Below are 15773 nucleotides of genomic sequence, written 5' to 3' on the forward strand. Positions count from 1 at the left end.
TTGTAAACCCAAATGAGAACATTATCCTTAGCCTGCACTCTTGCAGGCCCTGGTGTGGGCTCTCTTGGCCAGAGTCTCAATGGTACATCATGTCTTACATAAAGTCCTGGCGTTGGCCATTGCACAAACATCTTTCCACTTCGTGGGAAAAGCAAGGACAGGCTGCTCTGCAAGGAGCTAAGGGTGCAGTGAAAACTGCACTTAAATCAATGGAAACCTGAGGATTTATTAACTGCTTTCCACATCCCAGTTCTTTCCAGTTCTTAGTATCTTTAATCAAAGCATTGTGAATCCCTGTCTGCTACTACAGTCCTGCCTTACTGAGATGAATTATTTTATTGTCTAACAGGACTGGGCAGGGGGAGTGGGGATGGAAATTCCACTACTAAATTCCTATTATATTCCAGTATTAAATCCCTAACAAGAAGCATATTTCCATTTTTCTTCAACATTCAAGGTCTGAAAGATCTCAGCTATATTCTCCAGATTGTTACAGGAAGGTTGTTGTGATGATAGTCACAGACAGCGATGCCTGTATTTAACAATGCCTAGTGTTTTGCGTTATATTCTCTTTTCTGCTGCTTATAGTTTTGCCAAACTTTCAAAGATTCAAGCTCTTCCTCACATTGCAAGTCTTCCTCAGAACTGTCTTTCTTTTGAGATCTCTTCTTTCATCCATGCAAACATGTTCTTGTTAAAGAAGATTCTCTTCCATAAAAATTTTTGTGGTTGCATTTTTTAAAAAGTAGACAACTGCCAACAGTACCACAGAAACTTTCTATGCAGCTACATAGTTTTCAGCAGTGATAGGAAGGTCTAAGAACACTGTTAACAGATCACTCATATTTAATTTGATGATAGTGGCCTTCCTGTTCAATTTCTTATCCCTAACTTTTCACCTTAAACCCAAAGTCAAGATTCCCTCCTGTACAGACTTTTCTGATAGTGTGCTCCAAAATGAGTATCTGGGAATTTGTCCTCAAAATCACAAAATTACTAATACCATTTCAGAGTCAGAATATTGAGGGAATATTTCTGGAATTGTTTCTTTGTAGCTGATTTTTTTATTTTTTGCACCAAGGATGTTGAAAAAATACTATAATCAAACATTTTCTTTTTAAGATTGGCAAGATCTACACTTGTGCTGATTCCATTGTTGGGGATCCATGAATTTGTATTTACCTTCATCACTGATGAACAGGTGGAAGGACTTTCAAGACATATAAGACTTTTCATTCAGTTGACAATGAGCTCATTTCATGTAAGTACTCTTTTGCAAGTACTGTTTTTAGGGGTCATAGATCCACATATATATGTTGTTCACCGATAGATACCACAGGTATACAGTATTCTTATTTAATATTATGCTCCAACCTATAATGTCTCTAAATACACTATTACAGTGACAAGATAAAAAATTCACAAACTGCATATTCAAAATATGGTAGTCCCATAGTGTGTTCTCTGGTGATGGGTGACAGTTTGTCACAGACCCCTGTTCTGAAAACAGGATTAATTAAAGTGGTCTATTTAAAATACGTGTTTCACATAAGCACTGGATGGCTTTTTTTAGCAAGTTTTTTAGGTAATCTATTGACTTTGCAGTCACACTGAGGAGAGAGTTCATTTTGGACTCATCTTTTTCTGTGCATAGTACACATCCAGCATACTTCAAACACACCTTGTTGTCATGCCACTGTACAAACAAAAAACAATCAAGACTCTTTGTACCAGGAGATACAAGGATCAGCTTCACTTTAGCTTGGGTAGTTGGGGCAGTCAGTTCATGACTGACACATCACTGACACAGCAGGCCTGTGAGGTAGTCCTTACCTTTTAGGACCTTTTCCAAAAGAAGTTGAATGTAGACTGCATGGCATTTGGGGCAGTTTGATGAAAGGAGATGCAGATCTGAATACTGTGAGAACAACGAGCAGAATTAAAATATTTGTTGTGAGGAGAAGCATGTGAAGGATAAGTGGGAACTGCTTTGTGTGTGGTTCCAGCCTAGAGGACACACTCTGGGTATGCCTACCAGACTGATGCCCTCGAGCAAGTGCATTGAAGACGCATCTTGTACAAGAACTTTGTCAGGGCCATGACTCATCTGAGCTGTGTGCTGTTCAACAGTTGTAACAGAAGTACTTCCATGCAAGCCTAGAAAAAAACTCAAAGTCATCTTTTATGTCAAAACCACACCTATATACTTCAGGCACCTACATACTTCCTCCATAGTTCATGGAGGCCCATATGCCTCCATAGTTCACATACAGGCATCAAAGATGTCGTCTGAGATGCCCTTTTGAGAACCTCAGTTTGGGGCTTCTGTCTCTTTCATGGGTTTAAGTATAAATTCAACAAAGCACTTAATGCATCAGAAGTGAAACATAGAAACCCACCATGAATTCAGTGAACAGGCACCAGTAAAAAAGTCCACTTTTGCACACTAGACCCCTATTAGTGCTCCATTTCTCTGGGAAATGGAGACAACACAGGCCCCAGCTAGGAGATAGTTTAACTTCTTCCAGGGAAGTGCCCAATAAGGCAGCATCATTTCCTCCTGCTCAAACAAAGCTGTGTAAGCCAGTTAACCACAGATGCAAAATGAACTGAGAGAAAGGAGGATGAAAGAGAATCTGAATCTGTGGCTTAGTGGTTAGAGCAGCTGGCTGGGAAAGGAACGCTTTGAGGCTTCAGCACCTGCCCCTGAGTGTTGATACCATTTACATTAAATGACTATAGATTTAAAAAGGTAAGAGAAAATTAAAGTGATCAGAGGAGCAAGGACTAGAACATCTCAGCTCTTGCCTTACTCATCCTTTACTTCCATTCATGGCCTCATGAGACATGGCAGTAGTCAATATTAACCTGTCTTGATTCAAGAGAATCAAGAATTCCTCAGTTGGCGGCCGGTCATGAGCGGTGTTCCCCAAGGCTCAGTTTTGGGGCTGGTCCTGTTCAATATCTTTATCAATGATCTGGATGAGGGGATCGAGTGCTCCCTCAGTAAGTTTGTAGATGACACCAAGTTGGGCGGGAGTGTTCATCTGCTCGAGGGTAGGAAGGCTCTGCAGAGGGACCTGGACAGGCTGGATCGATGGGCTGAGGCCAACTGTACGAGATTAACAAAGCCAAGTGCCGGGTCCTGCACTTCGGCCACAACAACCCCATGCAACGCTACAGGCTTGGGGAAGAGTGGCTGGAAAGCTGCCCGGAGGAAAAGGACTGGGGGTGCGGATTGACAGCCGGCTGAACATGAGCCGGCAGTGTGCCCAGGTGGCCAAGAAGGCCAATGGCATCCTGGCCTGTATCAGAAATAGTGTGGCCAGCAGGAGCAGGGAGGTGATCGTGCCCCTGTACTCAGCACTGGTGAGGCCGCACCTCGAATACTGTGTTCAGTTTTGGGCCCCTCACTATAAGAAGGACATAGAGGTGTTGGAGCATGGCCAGAGAAGGGCAACGAAGCTGGTGAAGGGCCTGGAGACCAAGTCTTATGAGGAGCGGCTGAGGGAGCTGGGACTGTTTAGTCTGGAGAAGAGGAGGCTGAGGGGAGACCTCATCGTGCTCCACAATTACCTGAAAGGAGGTTGTAGTGAGGTGGGTGTTGGTCTCTTCTGCCAAGTAACTAGCGATAGGACGAGAGGAAATGGCCTCAAGTTGTGCCAAGGGAGGTTTAGACTGGACATTAGGAGAAATTTCTTTACTGAAAGAGTGGTCAGGCCCTGGAACAGGCTGCCCAGGGAAGTGGTTGAGTCACCATCCCTGGAAGTATTTAAAAGATGTGTAGATGAGGCGCTTAGGGACATGGTTTAGTGGACGTGGTAGTGTTGACGGTTGGACTCGATCATCTTAGAGGTATTTTCCAACCTTAATGATTCTATGATTCTATGATTCTAAGAGCAGGTGCAGATGTGCCTCCACCCAGAGAGGCTGGTAGCTGGGTGACTACTCTAGGGCATGGCTGTGCCTGTGGTGAGGCATTAGGTATTTCTTGTACTTCTAGGTTATTGAGCAAAATATGGGATATATCACAATAGCCAGCTTCTCTTCCTTTTAAGAAAAGCACATTGACCCACTGATTATAGCTGGATCCTTAACACAGGTGTCTAAGTCCGTGTAAGGAATAACTGAATCAGCTGCATTTTCTGCTTTGTAATTTTTTTCTTGGTTGCTTTGCATCATCCCAGCTTCCAGTTACTGGGCTATTGTGAGTCCCAGTCTAGGTGCCCAGTGCCCCATCTTCCATCACATTCAGTATATACAGAAGCTTAGCACTTAACTTGACACTCGAGAAAAATTGCATTTGTGTAGGACTGAGTATTCAACCTTGGGTCACAGCATTTAACTCCCCACTGAACACAGCTTCCTAACCTTTAAATGCTTGTATTTGCCATGTTCCTACTGATTAAAGGACTTCTGGTATTTTCTCTCAGCAATAAAAACATCACCTCTACATTTTACTCCCATGGTTCCTGAGAGTTAAGTCTGGCAAGGTCAACACCTGTAACACCCGTGGCTCATACCTACTCCTATATCTCTAAAGGGAGCTGTTTTTCCTCCTGATAATCATTTCAGCTTGACCAACAGGACAACTCTTCCCATTTTGGTTACAAATAACTATAAAAGGAGACTCCATGAAGTTTAAGTCCTTATGGGATGCCATTCATAAATTCTAACTAAGATTTTGGAAGAGTCTCTTTTTAACGGAGTTGCCATGTATCCACTTTTCTCAGAAGGCACACAAGGTAAATCAGGTAGCAATTTAACTTTCCTGTGCAAAGAGCTTTCTTGCTGTCTTCTGAAAGAACTAGGCAGTTCAGGAAGTACCAACAATTCTTCCAGGGAAAGAATAACAAATGAGGTTCATTCCTGCAATACTCCATTTGAAATGTCTATGTATCAAGCTTTTCTACCCCGCAAAAATCATAACTATGAGAATGTCTGTCCTGATCCAAAGTTTGGGTTTCATTTCCCTAAAGGATATGTTCATTCACCATATCTGCAAAGTGACACCATGGCCTCCTATATACTCTCATATTCTGTATATATATATACACATATATATCCTATACACTCACAGAAAGTACTGTACTCATGAACAATTTTCTAGAGCTAAGAGAAAATTTGTCAGAGTAATTATGTGGGTCAAACAGATAGATGGACTAGCATCTGCAGGTGTAAAAGAAGTTTCTCACCTACACAGTCAGCAAAGTGTTTTAGAGATGCTTATGGACTTGACTCCCCTTCAGTCACCCTGCCTTAGTAGCGTGTAAGTAGGCAGAAACTTGAGGTAGTGAAGGAATGAGAGTGTAGCTTTGGCAGCTCTGCGCCCTCGTATCTTGGCTGCAAGCATGAAGGTGTGAAGGAGCCGTTACAATGGTCAATCCTAAATAGTCCAAATTCCACAGCGAGCTGTTACTGAAACTAAACGGTGATTCTCAGATAGCCGCTTATGCATGAGTACACATGTGTTTCACTGTAACTATTTACTCTACAAAGGATAAGAACTGGACACACCAGTCATTCTGCAGGCACAGAGCACTGCTGTCTGCTTCAGTCTGTGTTCTGCAGAGTTGCTGGGTAATATACTCCCATTAAACTACCTGCTTAGCAAAGTTGTCCTTTACCCTTATCTTCCTGCCTTCACCTTTTTAGTGAGACAGGACAGCAGTTTCCAGGTCTCCGTTCTTTAAAGAGGTGCCCAGCAATATCTCTGGCTAGAAGTCCTTACTACTCACTAATTCACTACTTTGACATACATCTGCCCTTTTCTACAGTCTGAGACATGAAGACATCAAAGCATTATTGCACTTTTCCCACAATTTATGGTGATCCTTGTTTTTAACCTGTATGTATGCACCAGTGCTCTGGTGTATGTATGCATCAGTGCTTTGACACTGTTATTGAGGCTCTAATGAAAAATTTCCGCTACAGCTCGAGGGGAAAAATGTCCAGGCAGGCAGAAGGGAGTTCATGCAGAGCCACCACCCAAAGGGGGCCTGCTGACATGGTGTTGAAGTACATGTTCCTCAGTTAGACATATCCTTACTTGGAGAGGTTGCAGTGACTAGATGCTATTTTAAGAAACAGAATCATTTTAAGTGAAAATTTTATTTACTGGCTTGTACAAAGAAATCTGATATAGAAGATAGCTTACTCGTCCCTGCTAGCAAACACAAACTTCATTCCTTTTAGAGGAACATGCACGCGCCTGGCTACATGGCACACTTTAGAAGCAAAACTTGTTTTACAAATACCCAAAGATCTTAGGCAATGTTTACTGCAGATTCTTTTTTCTAGCTACAGCATTATTTGTGAAGGGATTAGCAAAAAAGCACATAAACTGTACACAATTACATTTGTTTAGTCTGTAAATCTTCTCAGTAGTTTTAAAAAGCAGTTAAACTGTTTTGTTAAAGAAAAACAATTACCTCTGGGATCTCATCTGGAGGTTTTAACTCAAACATTTTCAAGGAGCACAAAATTAAATTCTAAATGTGAGTTCTGCTGTAGATATGATGTTTCTTTGCTTTAGAAAGAGGAGCAATCTAAACATCTTGGCTCACTGGTGTGTGTGAACTGTTAGCCACAGGAAAAAAAGCCAATTTCTGGTGGATAAAACCCCGTTATTTAATGAGTAATTTATCATGTTGCCATTGTCAATAGAACGGAAGAAAAATTGTGAGGCTTACACATGCATCTATCCTTTCCTATTGGTTATTATGCTAATGAACATTTCTTCTGAATTTCTAATTCTTCTTTTTCCCTCACACTGTGATCATTTTAAAAAGGTATGCCTTAGAAGTCATGGGGAAGTCATATGGGAAAAATTTCTAAGTATGAAGTTCCATGTATTGCAAAAAAAATGAATATGAGGAAGCATTAAAGAAATCAGGATATAAAATGAACATCAAACATGAATAATCAACTGAATTTTCCACTTTCTGGTATGATTTTAGAGTGCTTCTGCCTGTCACTGTATGTTCTCATCTTGCAGCAGCAGCAAACTAAATTCACATAGGGATTTACAAACTTAGGTTCAACACAGAGGTGCCACTAATATTCACAAAGTCCTCTCCTAATCTGGTGAGTTTCTACATTTCTGGCAGTGGGTATTATCAGGCTTAGCAGTCACAGGATTTAACAGCACCATGTAGTTTAGATCCTATTTCTGCTTGTGGTGCCTGTGAGGCCAAATTTAGAGCTCATGCTCAGAACACAAAAAACCCCACCCAGTAGAGACATTTTCATGGACTTTCTACCCAAAAAGTGAACTATCTCCAGGTGCAGAAGCAGTTCTGCATAAAAAGCTGCTTTTGAACCTATTAAATTTGTATTTATCCATCAGAACCTCTCTCCATGGTTTCTGAGTCTTCTATAACTACTATTTTAAAATTTATCCCCATAGTAAAATATCATCTGTTATAAACTCTAATGACCACAATATGTTGTGATTTTTTTTTGCATATTTCTGTGAAATAATTCAAATGCAGAGGATTATTTAAAATTTACATTGATAAATGACATGTCAAAATTACCTATATCTTGCTACCATAACCCAGGTGAAGCATGAAATGTAGTAGAAATAAAATACATGGAAAAAATTGTGATTGCTATTTCTCCTGCCCCTATTTCCACTGGTGTAGCAGATAAACTGTTCTTTTTCATACTTACTGCACATATGCTTAAGGAATTAAGGGCTCCAAACCTTTCAGGATTGCTAGAAAATTAACAGTAGGCTCAAAATACTATTGGTTGGTGCTAGATATAATAAAAAATACTAAAGCTGCTGTGTATGTGGATTTCTTTTTAAGCTTTTGTCTGAGAAAAACAGAAACATTTCTGGAAAAGTATAAGTGTGAAAACAGTTGAATGATGTCAGCTGTATTTTAATATGGTTATGACACCTTTTTACTTGTGATGTGAACATTGCCTTGGGACTGATAGTCAACACTATTTATTCTTTTCATCAGAACTTGTGTCATAGATGTGTTTAGAGATACCAAAAGAAGTGCATTTCCTGAAGCAATGGTAATAAATCTGCATATCTGTGCCAGACTGTTAGGCTGAGATGCGTGCATGTAAGCTGTTTTGATCTAAGATCAAATATAGACAGAGAGGAGGAAAATGGAAAGAGTAATTTTGGGGTTGGTTTAAAACAAGTTTTATCTCTAGGGTTTAATTTTTTTTTAAAGGTGTTTATTTAAATCCATTTCAAAGGAAAAATGGCAATTCAGAATAGCCATAACACTTAATACAGCTGAGCCTTAAACTAGCACTAATCACTTAATATATCACTAATTTTTAAAAAGCACCCAAATGAGATCCCTCTCAGTAGTCTCATTTGCAAACTCAAACAAGCATGCGGCTAATATGAGACTGAGCTGCATTTTTTTGTTTTATCATGTTTAGAAATAGCAGCAGTCACAGTATAACAGCAGTAGTTTGAAAAAAAAATATTATGTGGTAGCAAAATGAAGATAACATGGAATATCAAACTGGGTTGTATAGTCTCTGCTCTTCAGCATCTGCACTGAATGTGCCCTACATTTGCTAAGGCACCATACAAAAACAAATTAATGGGTACTTCAATAATAAGTGAATACAGGCAACTAGTTTCCTTTTTGAAAATTAAGTAGCATTGTTTATACTTATAGCTTTAACACTAATGTAATCTTTAAACTAAAACTTCAGGAATTTCCTGTACACACTAACTTTTTCCTCTGATTGTCTTTCTCTTACAGGGTTTTTTTGTAGCAGTTTTATATTGCTTTGCTAATGGAGAGGTAAGAGACAATGCTATGACAAAAGTTTTTAGTTGATTAGTAAAGTATATTAATGACACCAAGGAGGATGAACACGCTGACTAGCTCTGCTTATTCGAGAGCATGAGTGCATTCTTTTGAACTGATATAATTGTTTTGTATGAAGAGAACAGCAAGACCTCTCACAGGTTTGGGATTCAAATGCGAAGGATTTCCACTGAAACCTGAGTAGCTATAGCACTGTGGAGGTATGGATACCCTGGGGTGTCTGAAATACCAGTAGAAGCTTATGGTCAGCCACCTAAACATCACTCCTTTAATCAGTTGGAATCACAGACTTCAGGTTTGGCCAGGCTAAACTCTCTCTTAGTTTACCCCTAAAGTCCATGTGAAGCAGCCATACTTGGGGTGCTTTGATATCTTAGACAGCAACATGTTGAAAAAATAATTTCATGCATGCACTGCTCAGGACATCCTAAACTTGATGTGCGGGGATTCCTGTCTGGAAGTTGTCTCCTGCTATGCCTCAAGGGACAGCTGGGGGTTCAATTTGCTTCATGCCAGGATTTAGGCAGATCAGTGGTGGCTCTTATGCAAGGAGATGACAGCAGAGAAAGCTAACCTCCTGCCCTATGTAGGGTGAAGACTGAATTCAGATCAGGTTGCTTGGGGTTTTGTCCAGCTGAGCTTTGAACCCCGCCCAAGGACAGAGGTTCCACCACCTCTCTGGTCCTCTGTTCCGGTGCTTCACTGTACTCAGGAGGAAACATCTTTTCCATATATTTTGTTAGAACTTCCCCTATTTATTTCAGTTTATGATCACTGTCTCTTGTGTCCCTACCAAACACCTCGTTAGAGTGCCTGGTTCCATCTCCTCCATGATCTCCTCATAGGCAGTATGTAGGCCTTCAGCGTGAACGAGCACCATTCACTCAGCCTCTCCTCATAGGGCAAGTGCTCCAGCCCTGATCTCTGCTGATAAGTTCAAGCTTACCAACACAGTTCTTGTACTGGGGGCCCAAAATTAGATACAGTATTCAGGGGTAGTCTAACAGTTACTGAGTAAAGGAGAAAAATCACTTCTCTCGATCTACTGGCTCTGCTCCTGCCCATACAACCCAGTGCTTCATCATTGTCACAGCTGCATGCTGCCTTTGCCTTATCACACTGACTTGCTACAAGCTACCTGAGAAAATGATGGTATGTAGGCTGTGGAATTAATCTCACTTAATTTTAAATGTTTTCCCTTCTATTTGGTCTGAGTGCAGACCTCCACTACTTGCAATAAACAGACACGTATCCAGCGTCAGCAGCACTTAAGAGCCTGGCACAGCCCGCTGGCATAGTACACACTACACTGATACAGATACATGAATTTGGACACCTTAAAGGCACCAGTGAAACAAACGAGATGGGCTTTATACAAAAGGTAGGCCATATGTTCCTAATATTTAACAAGGCAACCTGGAGCAATTTTGGAACTACTTAAATAAAAAAGAGAGATGGCACTTGTCTGCAATACAGGAGTACTTGTCTAACATTTGTGAAGGGCACAGAACTGCCAGCATCTCTCATCAGCAGTTAAAAGTTACTCTTTTGGCTTTTTACCTCCTGGTCAGTAGAGCTCTCAGGCCAAAGGGCCTGCCAGTTGGAGCAAGGGCACGTCCCACTCCTCTGCGTGGGCCTGGAGCTTGCCCTCTGTCTGCAGCACTGGCTCAGGTGATGCAGGCAGCGGGATGCTCAGTGTTGAGGATTTAAGGCAGGCTGCCAGATAAAAAGCTTTAACAAAACAAACCAGATATCCAAGCACAACACTCCAGCAAAGCTGCATGGTCCTCATTTCCACAGCCCTTGGACTTTCCTCCTCCACACTTCATCAGGTTGTAAACATGAAAGTCACTTGAGCTCTCCCACACACACGCATTAGGATCACAGTGTATCAGAGATTCAGGGGCTAGGAAAAACTTTCCTAAGTTAGAGTGAAGAGGGTGGACTCTTAAGACTGACTTAGCAAACAAGTGTATTTGTACCCTACAAAGAACTCGCCAGGTGCGAGGTGCACCCCAAAGGGGCAGGAAACTCAGCACTTCCACAGTCCCCCTCATTTTACAACTAGTATTTGGATTCATGGACTACAGTCACAAGACATCACAGACTGTTTTCTTCTCCCCCCAGGTGAAAGCAGAGCTCCAGAAGCAGTGGTCCCGCTTCCTGCTGGCAGATCCCTTTGGCTGTAAACTCTGCTTTCTTGGGGAAAACATAAAATACCTCAGGAAATGTTCACAGAAACGAAAAAAACAGCACCTTCGCAGCAAACACCACTTGTGCCTGGAGGCAAGCGAGCCCTGGGGCATGCAGCTCCAACAGGTGCTAGTGAAGCAGAGGACAGATCTCAGCCCAGAGCCAGGCTGTGCTCTCCCGTCTCGTCCACAGGCAAGCATGTCAGACAGCAGCGAAGGAGAAGTCACTGCTGGAGAGACAACTGAGGAAGTTTTCGAAGAAAGCGAGATTTAGAAAGCTGTCCACTAGGACAGCTCCTCTAACAGCCACAGTATTTTGAAAGATTTTCTCTCACCTCCAGACTGTATAGATCTCTGGGATTTGCAATGCAAGGGGGAAAAAGTTAATATCCCAATTGTCCCAGTTTTCTTAATCTGAGAAAAATGTTGAACTGAATGTTGCTAACCTGTGTGGCTGGGGTACAAGAGGTGTGCTGGATCAAAAAATGCTTTGAATTGACCAGTCTGGAAGATAACTGATGCTGAAAGAGACAAACACAGGGGAGCAGAATGTACTCTGGAAATGAGCAGACTCTGGACACACACATTGTGTCCTAGCAGCTTCATCCGTATTTGACTGCCATTCTACTCACGTAACAGAGTAATGTTTTTCTCTTTCATAGGTGTGTTTCATAAATAGAGATATGTGTGTAGAAGACTCTGCAGACTGAAATCATCCCCCATCTCAAAAAAACAGTTTCAGACCAAACCAGACACATTCTGTTTAAGCAATATGAAAGAATTTATATATATTAAAAAAAAAAAAAAAAGCTTGGGAAGAAACAAACTTTTGCTTGCATTTTTGAGCATCTTCACTTAAAGTTTAGTGCTGGAAATGTCATTACGAAATGAAAGACCTAAATGTTTTCTTTTGAAAGTGCCCAAATGAAATGTTTTGATAGAATTTTTGTTTGCTTATTTTTGTTTTCATTATTTTTTTTGACACAAGCCACACATTTTGATGCACCTGCAGGTTTGCCCTACCTGTGCCCAAATGATGAAATAGATCAGTGGTAAATGCTGCTTCCACCTTCCTCCCAAGGGACGCAAAATGGATAATGACATGGGATTATGAGAGCACCAAAAGAATATTGTGAAATCCTTCTTCCAGCATTTAACAAGAACCACGATGAAATTTTAATTGTCACATACAGTTTACCCAGAGACCTATGAAATTCAATTAAGTTTGTTAATATTTTATGAGCTAGTTTCCAAAATTGCGAACACAAGCCAGTTGGCATACTGAAAGGAAAAAAGAAAAAGGCAACAGAAAGATTAGCAGGCAATATTTATCTACAATATAAATGTATACCCCAGGCACACACATGTGTAACTATCTAGCCTGCAGCTAGTTACATAGCATTTGTTATGAATTTTTCCTGTACTTTACTGGCAAGCATTCTGTTCTAACCTAAATGTCTGCAAATGTAATAAAACATCCCGGGCAACTGGCGCTAGGTGGCCCTGATTGAGCAGGGGGGTTGGACCAGTGACCTCCGGAGGTCCCTTCTAAACTCAGTTTGTGAATCTGTGAAAACACTGTATGTCAACTAAACAATTTTCAGGGCTTCTCGTGGGCTCTATTCATGCATCTTCTCTCCACCAGGTGCCAACACTGTGGCTGCCTTTCTGGCTTTCCCTGCTTCTACATCTCCCCACGGCGTGGCTTTATCCTTAGACCCCTGCTGTCAGCTTTACAACTGCAAATGACACTTTTTTGAGATAGGTTGCCTATACCTTCAATGTATTGTTTGAGCAGACTAAGTTTATGCATCTTATATAGCTTAACAATGCTTTTAAGAATTATTTATCAGTCTACAAATATTTAGACATGTAAACTTTACCAGTTATGATATACTGTTTTATGGTAAAGAACAGATAAATTCATTGACTAGCACTAGGTCAAAACACATTTGAGCTATTACATTTCTGGAACTTTCCAAAAAGCATTTATTTTACAGTTCTATCATCAGTGTTAAGAACTTAACTTATTTAATCAATACAAGGTTGTATATTTCAGTAAAATATTAATAAAGTGTAAATATTTGATCCTTTTTAAAATATATCTGCAGTTTTAAAAGGCTTTTTACCAAAATGTGCACTCTGCTTATATAGCATTTTACTGCAGTGGATTTCTCCAACACCCATTACAAGCACCAGACACTACGTATCTCTTGACTGTGTCTTCTCCAATGTAAAAAAGACTGATTTCTTCTAGAGCTGTTGTTTAAGATATTAAAAGTTTTGAAGTGGTTTAGAATGTGTTTTACTTGGGTGCTAAAAATGTGAAAATTGTAAGGTTTTACTGTATCTCAGTAAAATAGTTTACTTTTTAATTGCATTTTAAAGTATTTCAAATGGTCAAGAAACCAGTTTTCTGTGCTCTCAATAGCAGGTCCCTGCTAGGTGCATTTTCCCCTCTCTATTATGTGTATGACCTTTTGCCTCTTTCAGTTCATAAAAATCAATTTTTCTTATATAAGCAGACCCTGGAGGCCTGATAAAAACAATCATCACATGGATTCCTTCAGAAAGCATGTTTGTAAGTAGATAAATCAGCAAGTTTCATGATAAAAATACAGCATTATTTATTATATCACTAAAGCACAGAAGTTGTTAAATCTGGATGGCCACACACACAATGTATCTTTACAGAAATATTACAAGCTCCCCAGTTCTAAATAAAATATTAAGTAGTCTAGAAGACAGCAGCAGATTCAACAATTCAAACATGTTAGTAGAGTCAGTGAAAAGAGCTGACGCTCCTCCTAGGAAGGTGAAGGTCTGCAGCTAGGTATCCTCCCAGGATTTTCCTTCTGCGCTTTGTGGAGCCCCAGGGCCGCAGGAGGGACACTGCAGCCAGAGGAGATGATAAGAAAAGCTGCAGCAGATCCCTGGGATGTGAGACAGAAGCTAGATGACTTGCCAGGGTTCCTACAAGTGCACAGACTGGAGAGACAGAAACAGCTGGCAGAAAGGACAAGAAATATGATCTTGCTCTGATGAAACGAGGTGGCGAGACAGATCGACCCAAACTGGTGTTTGTTTGCAAGTGGTATTTTGTGTAAATTACTTACCCAATTTGCACATAGATTAATTATCAGACAACAAAATCTTTAATGTTAGCCCAGGGTTTTATGCTTGTGTTAGACCTAGTAACAGGATTTTTCTCTTTATCAATCATTGCTCATCTTTACTCCCCAGATTTCCTCTGCCTTTGCCATATGAGAAAGACTGGTAGAAGAAGTTAAAGGCTTCTTCCCTTTCAATGAGAGAGCCCATCCTCCCATGGTCCTGGCGAGTTTGGTCTCTGCTGAGTCAGTCCATTGAGTACGACAAGATGGGATAGTCATGCTCAGGACATCAGAGACAACCCACGCTAAAACCTGACTCCCACAGCTTTGAAGGTGTCTTTTCCAAGGATTTTGCTTTCTATCAAAACTTGTATGACAAAACATTGAATTTCAAGCCCAAAATAGCTTGTGGGGTTCAACAGAGCTTTCCCATTAGATGTAGTGGGATAACTGATTTGATTTGTACAAATAAGGTTTATGCAATCTTAATAATCTGCTGTAAGACATGCTATAAATTTTTATGTTTTACCACACATAAAGCACAACCTTCCAGACACAATGGCTCCTTCTATGGCCAGAGATGTCAACTATATGCTAATTATAAATGTGTACTTACATTCTTCGTTTAAATATATTGCTTCTACATACCAGGGTCTGTGCCTCAAAGGCTCAAATAGTAAAGCATAAACACTCCAGTCTGGAGAGCTCTCTGTCAGTTATGCCTTGGAATCAATAATACTAGTTTGTATTTTTAAAAATATGGAATAAATCCAGTAGATTAAGAGAGATGTGCCAGTTCTGTCATGTTTGATGTGCTCACTTGCCAAGGCACCAAATAGAAGTGAAGTAAGGCAAAGAGTCACATATGTGCCACCTCATTGAATCCTATGAAAAAGACAAGTTTGGGAAGGTTGGATGTCTGGGAGACACACCAGCACTAATGTTCTGTTTTGTTCCAGTGCAAACATGAATTAATGTAACAACCACTTTTTTTTAAATAGAGAAAAGACAACTTTAATAAAATAGACAAACAAAGTATCCAATGACAACTTGTTCTTAAACTACAGTTATCTTCCCTCTAGGATGTCGAGGTTAGGATAGGAGGAGGTCTATCTTAGCTAATGACCAAACTATGGCATAGTAATGGTATCCCTACACCTCCAGCCTCAAGTACAGGAGATGAAAAAGCTGATGTTGCGCCTCTGGGTCTATTTGGACATCCCATACACCTATGCCTGATACCAGAACTGGAGGAAGGGTAGTCATACCAGCAGGCATGTACCTTCTTCAGCAGACTTGATCTTTGTGAGTGCTCAGTCTTCAGTGGAAATTGAAGACAACCTTAAGTGTGTGGGACAGCAGCAGCATGAGAAATGCCAAATCATGATATACCTCCTCAAGAGGCTGTAGGCCACAACTTCCTGGGCATAATCCCCTCACCCCAGGCTGATGTCAGCTTCGTCACCTGCACAGTAGAACAAACCACTTCCCCTTGACTACATTTGTGTTTTGCAACCTGTTGTCTGTTGGTCCACTCCTCTGATATCCGTCTAGCATCAGCATCTGATGTTGCTGGCAGTCCCCATTGCAACAGACAAAGCTTCTCTACTGGCACTTCCACAACAGCCTTATGGCAGAAGCTACATTTAAGGACC

At 40.8% G+C, this 15773-nt stretch overlaps 1 protein-coding gene across 1 annotated transcript in view; it reads left to right on the plus strand.

The window, feature by feature from the left end:
• The window catches only part of GLP2R (glucagon like peptide 2 receptor), a 45539-nt gene extending 34260 nt beyond the window's left edge, over positions 1 to 11279 (plus strand). Inside the window, exons 11-13 of the mRNA XM_075169736.1 lie at positions 1123 to 1261; positions 8745 to 8786; positions 10941 to 11279. Coding sequence (XP_075025837.1) covers positions 1123 to 1261; positions 8745 to 8786; positions 10941 to 11279 — 520 coding nt within the window. The remainder of the gene's footprint in view (positions 1 to 1122; positions 1262 to 8744; positions 8787 to 10940) is intronic.
• The last annotated feature ends 4494 nt before the right edge of the window (positions 11280 to 15773 follow it).

Source organism: Calonectris borealis, chromosome 20 (assembly GCF_964195595.1).
Source record: "Calonectris borealis chromosome 20, bCalBor7.hap1.2, whole genome shotgun sequence".
NCBI lineage: Eukaryota > Metazoa > Chordata > Aves > Procellariiformes > Procellariidae > Calonectris > Calonectris borealis.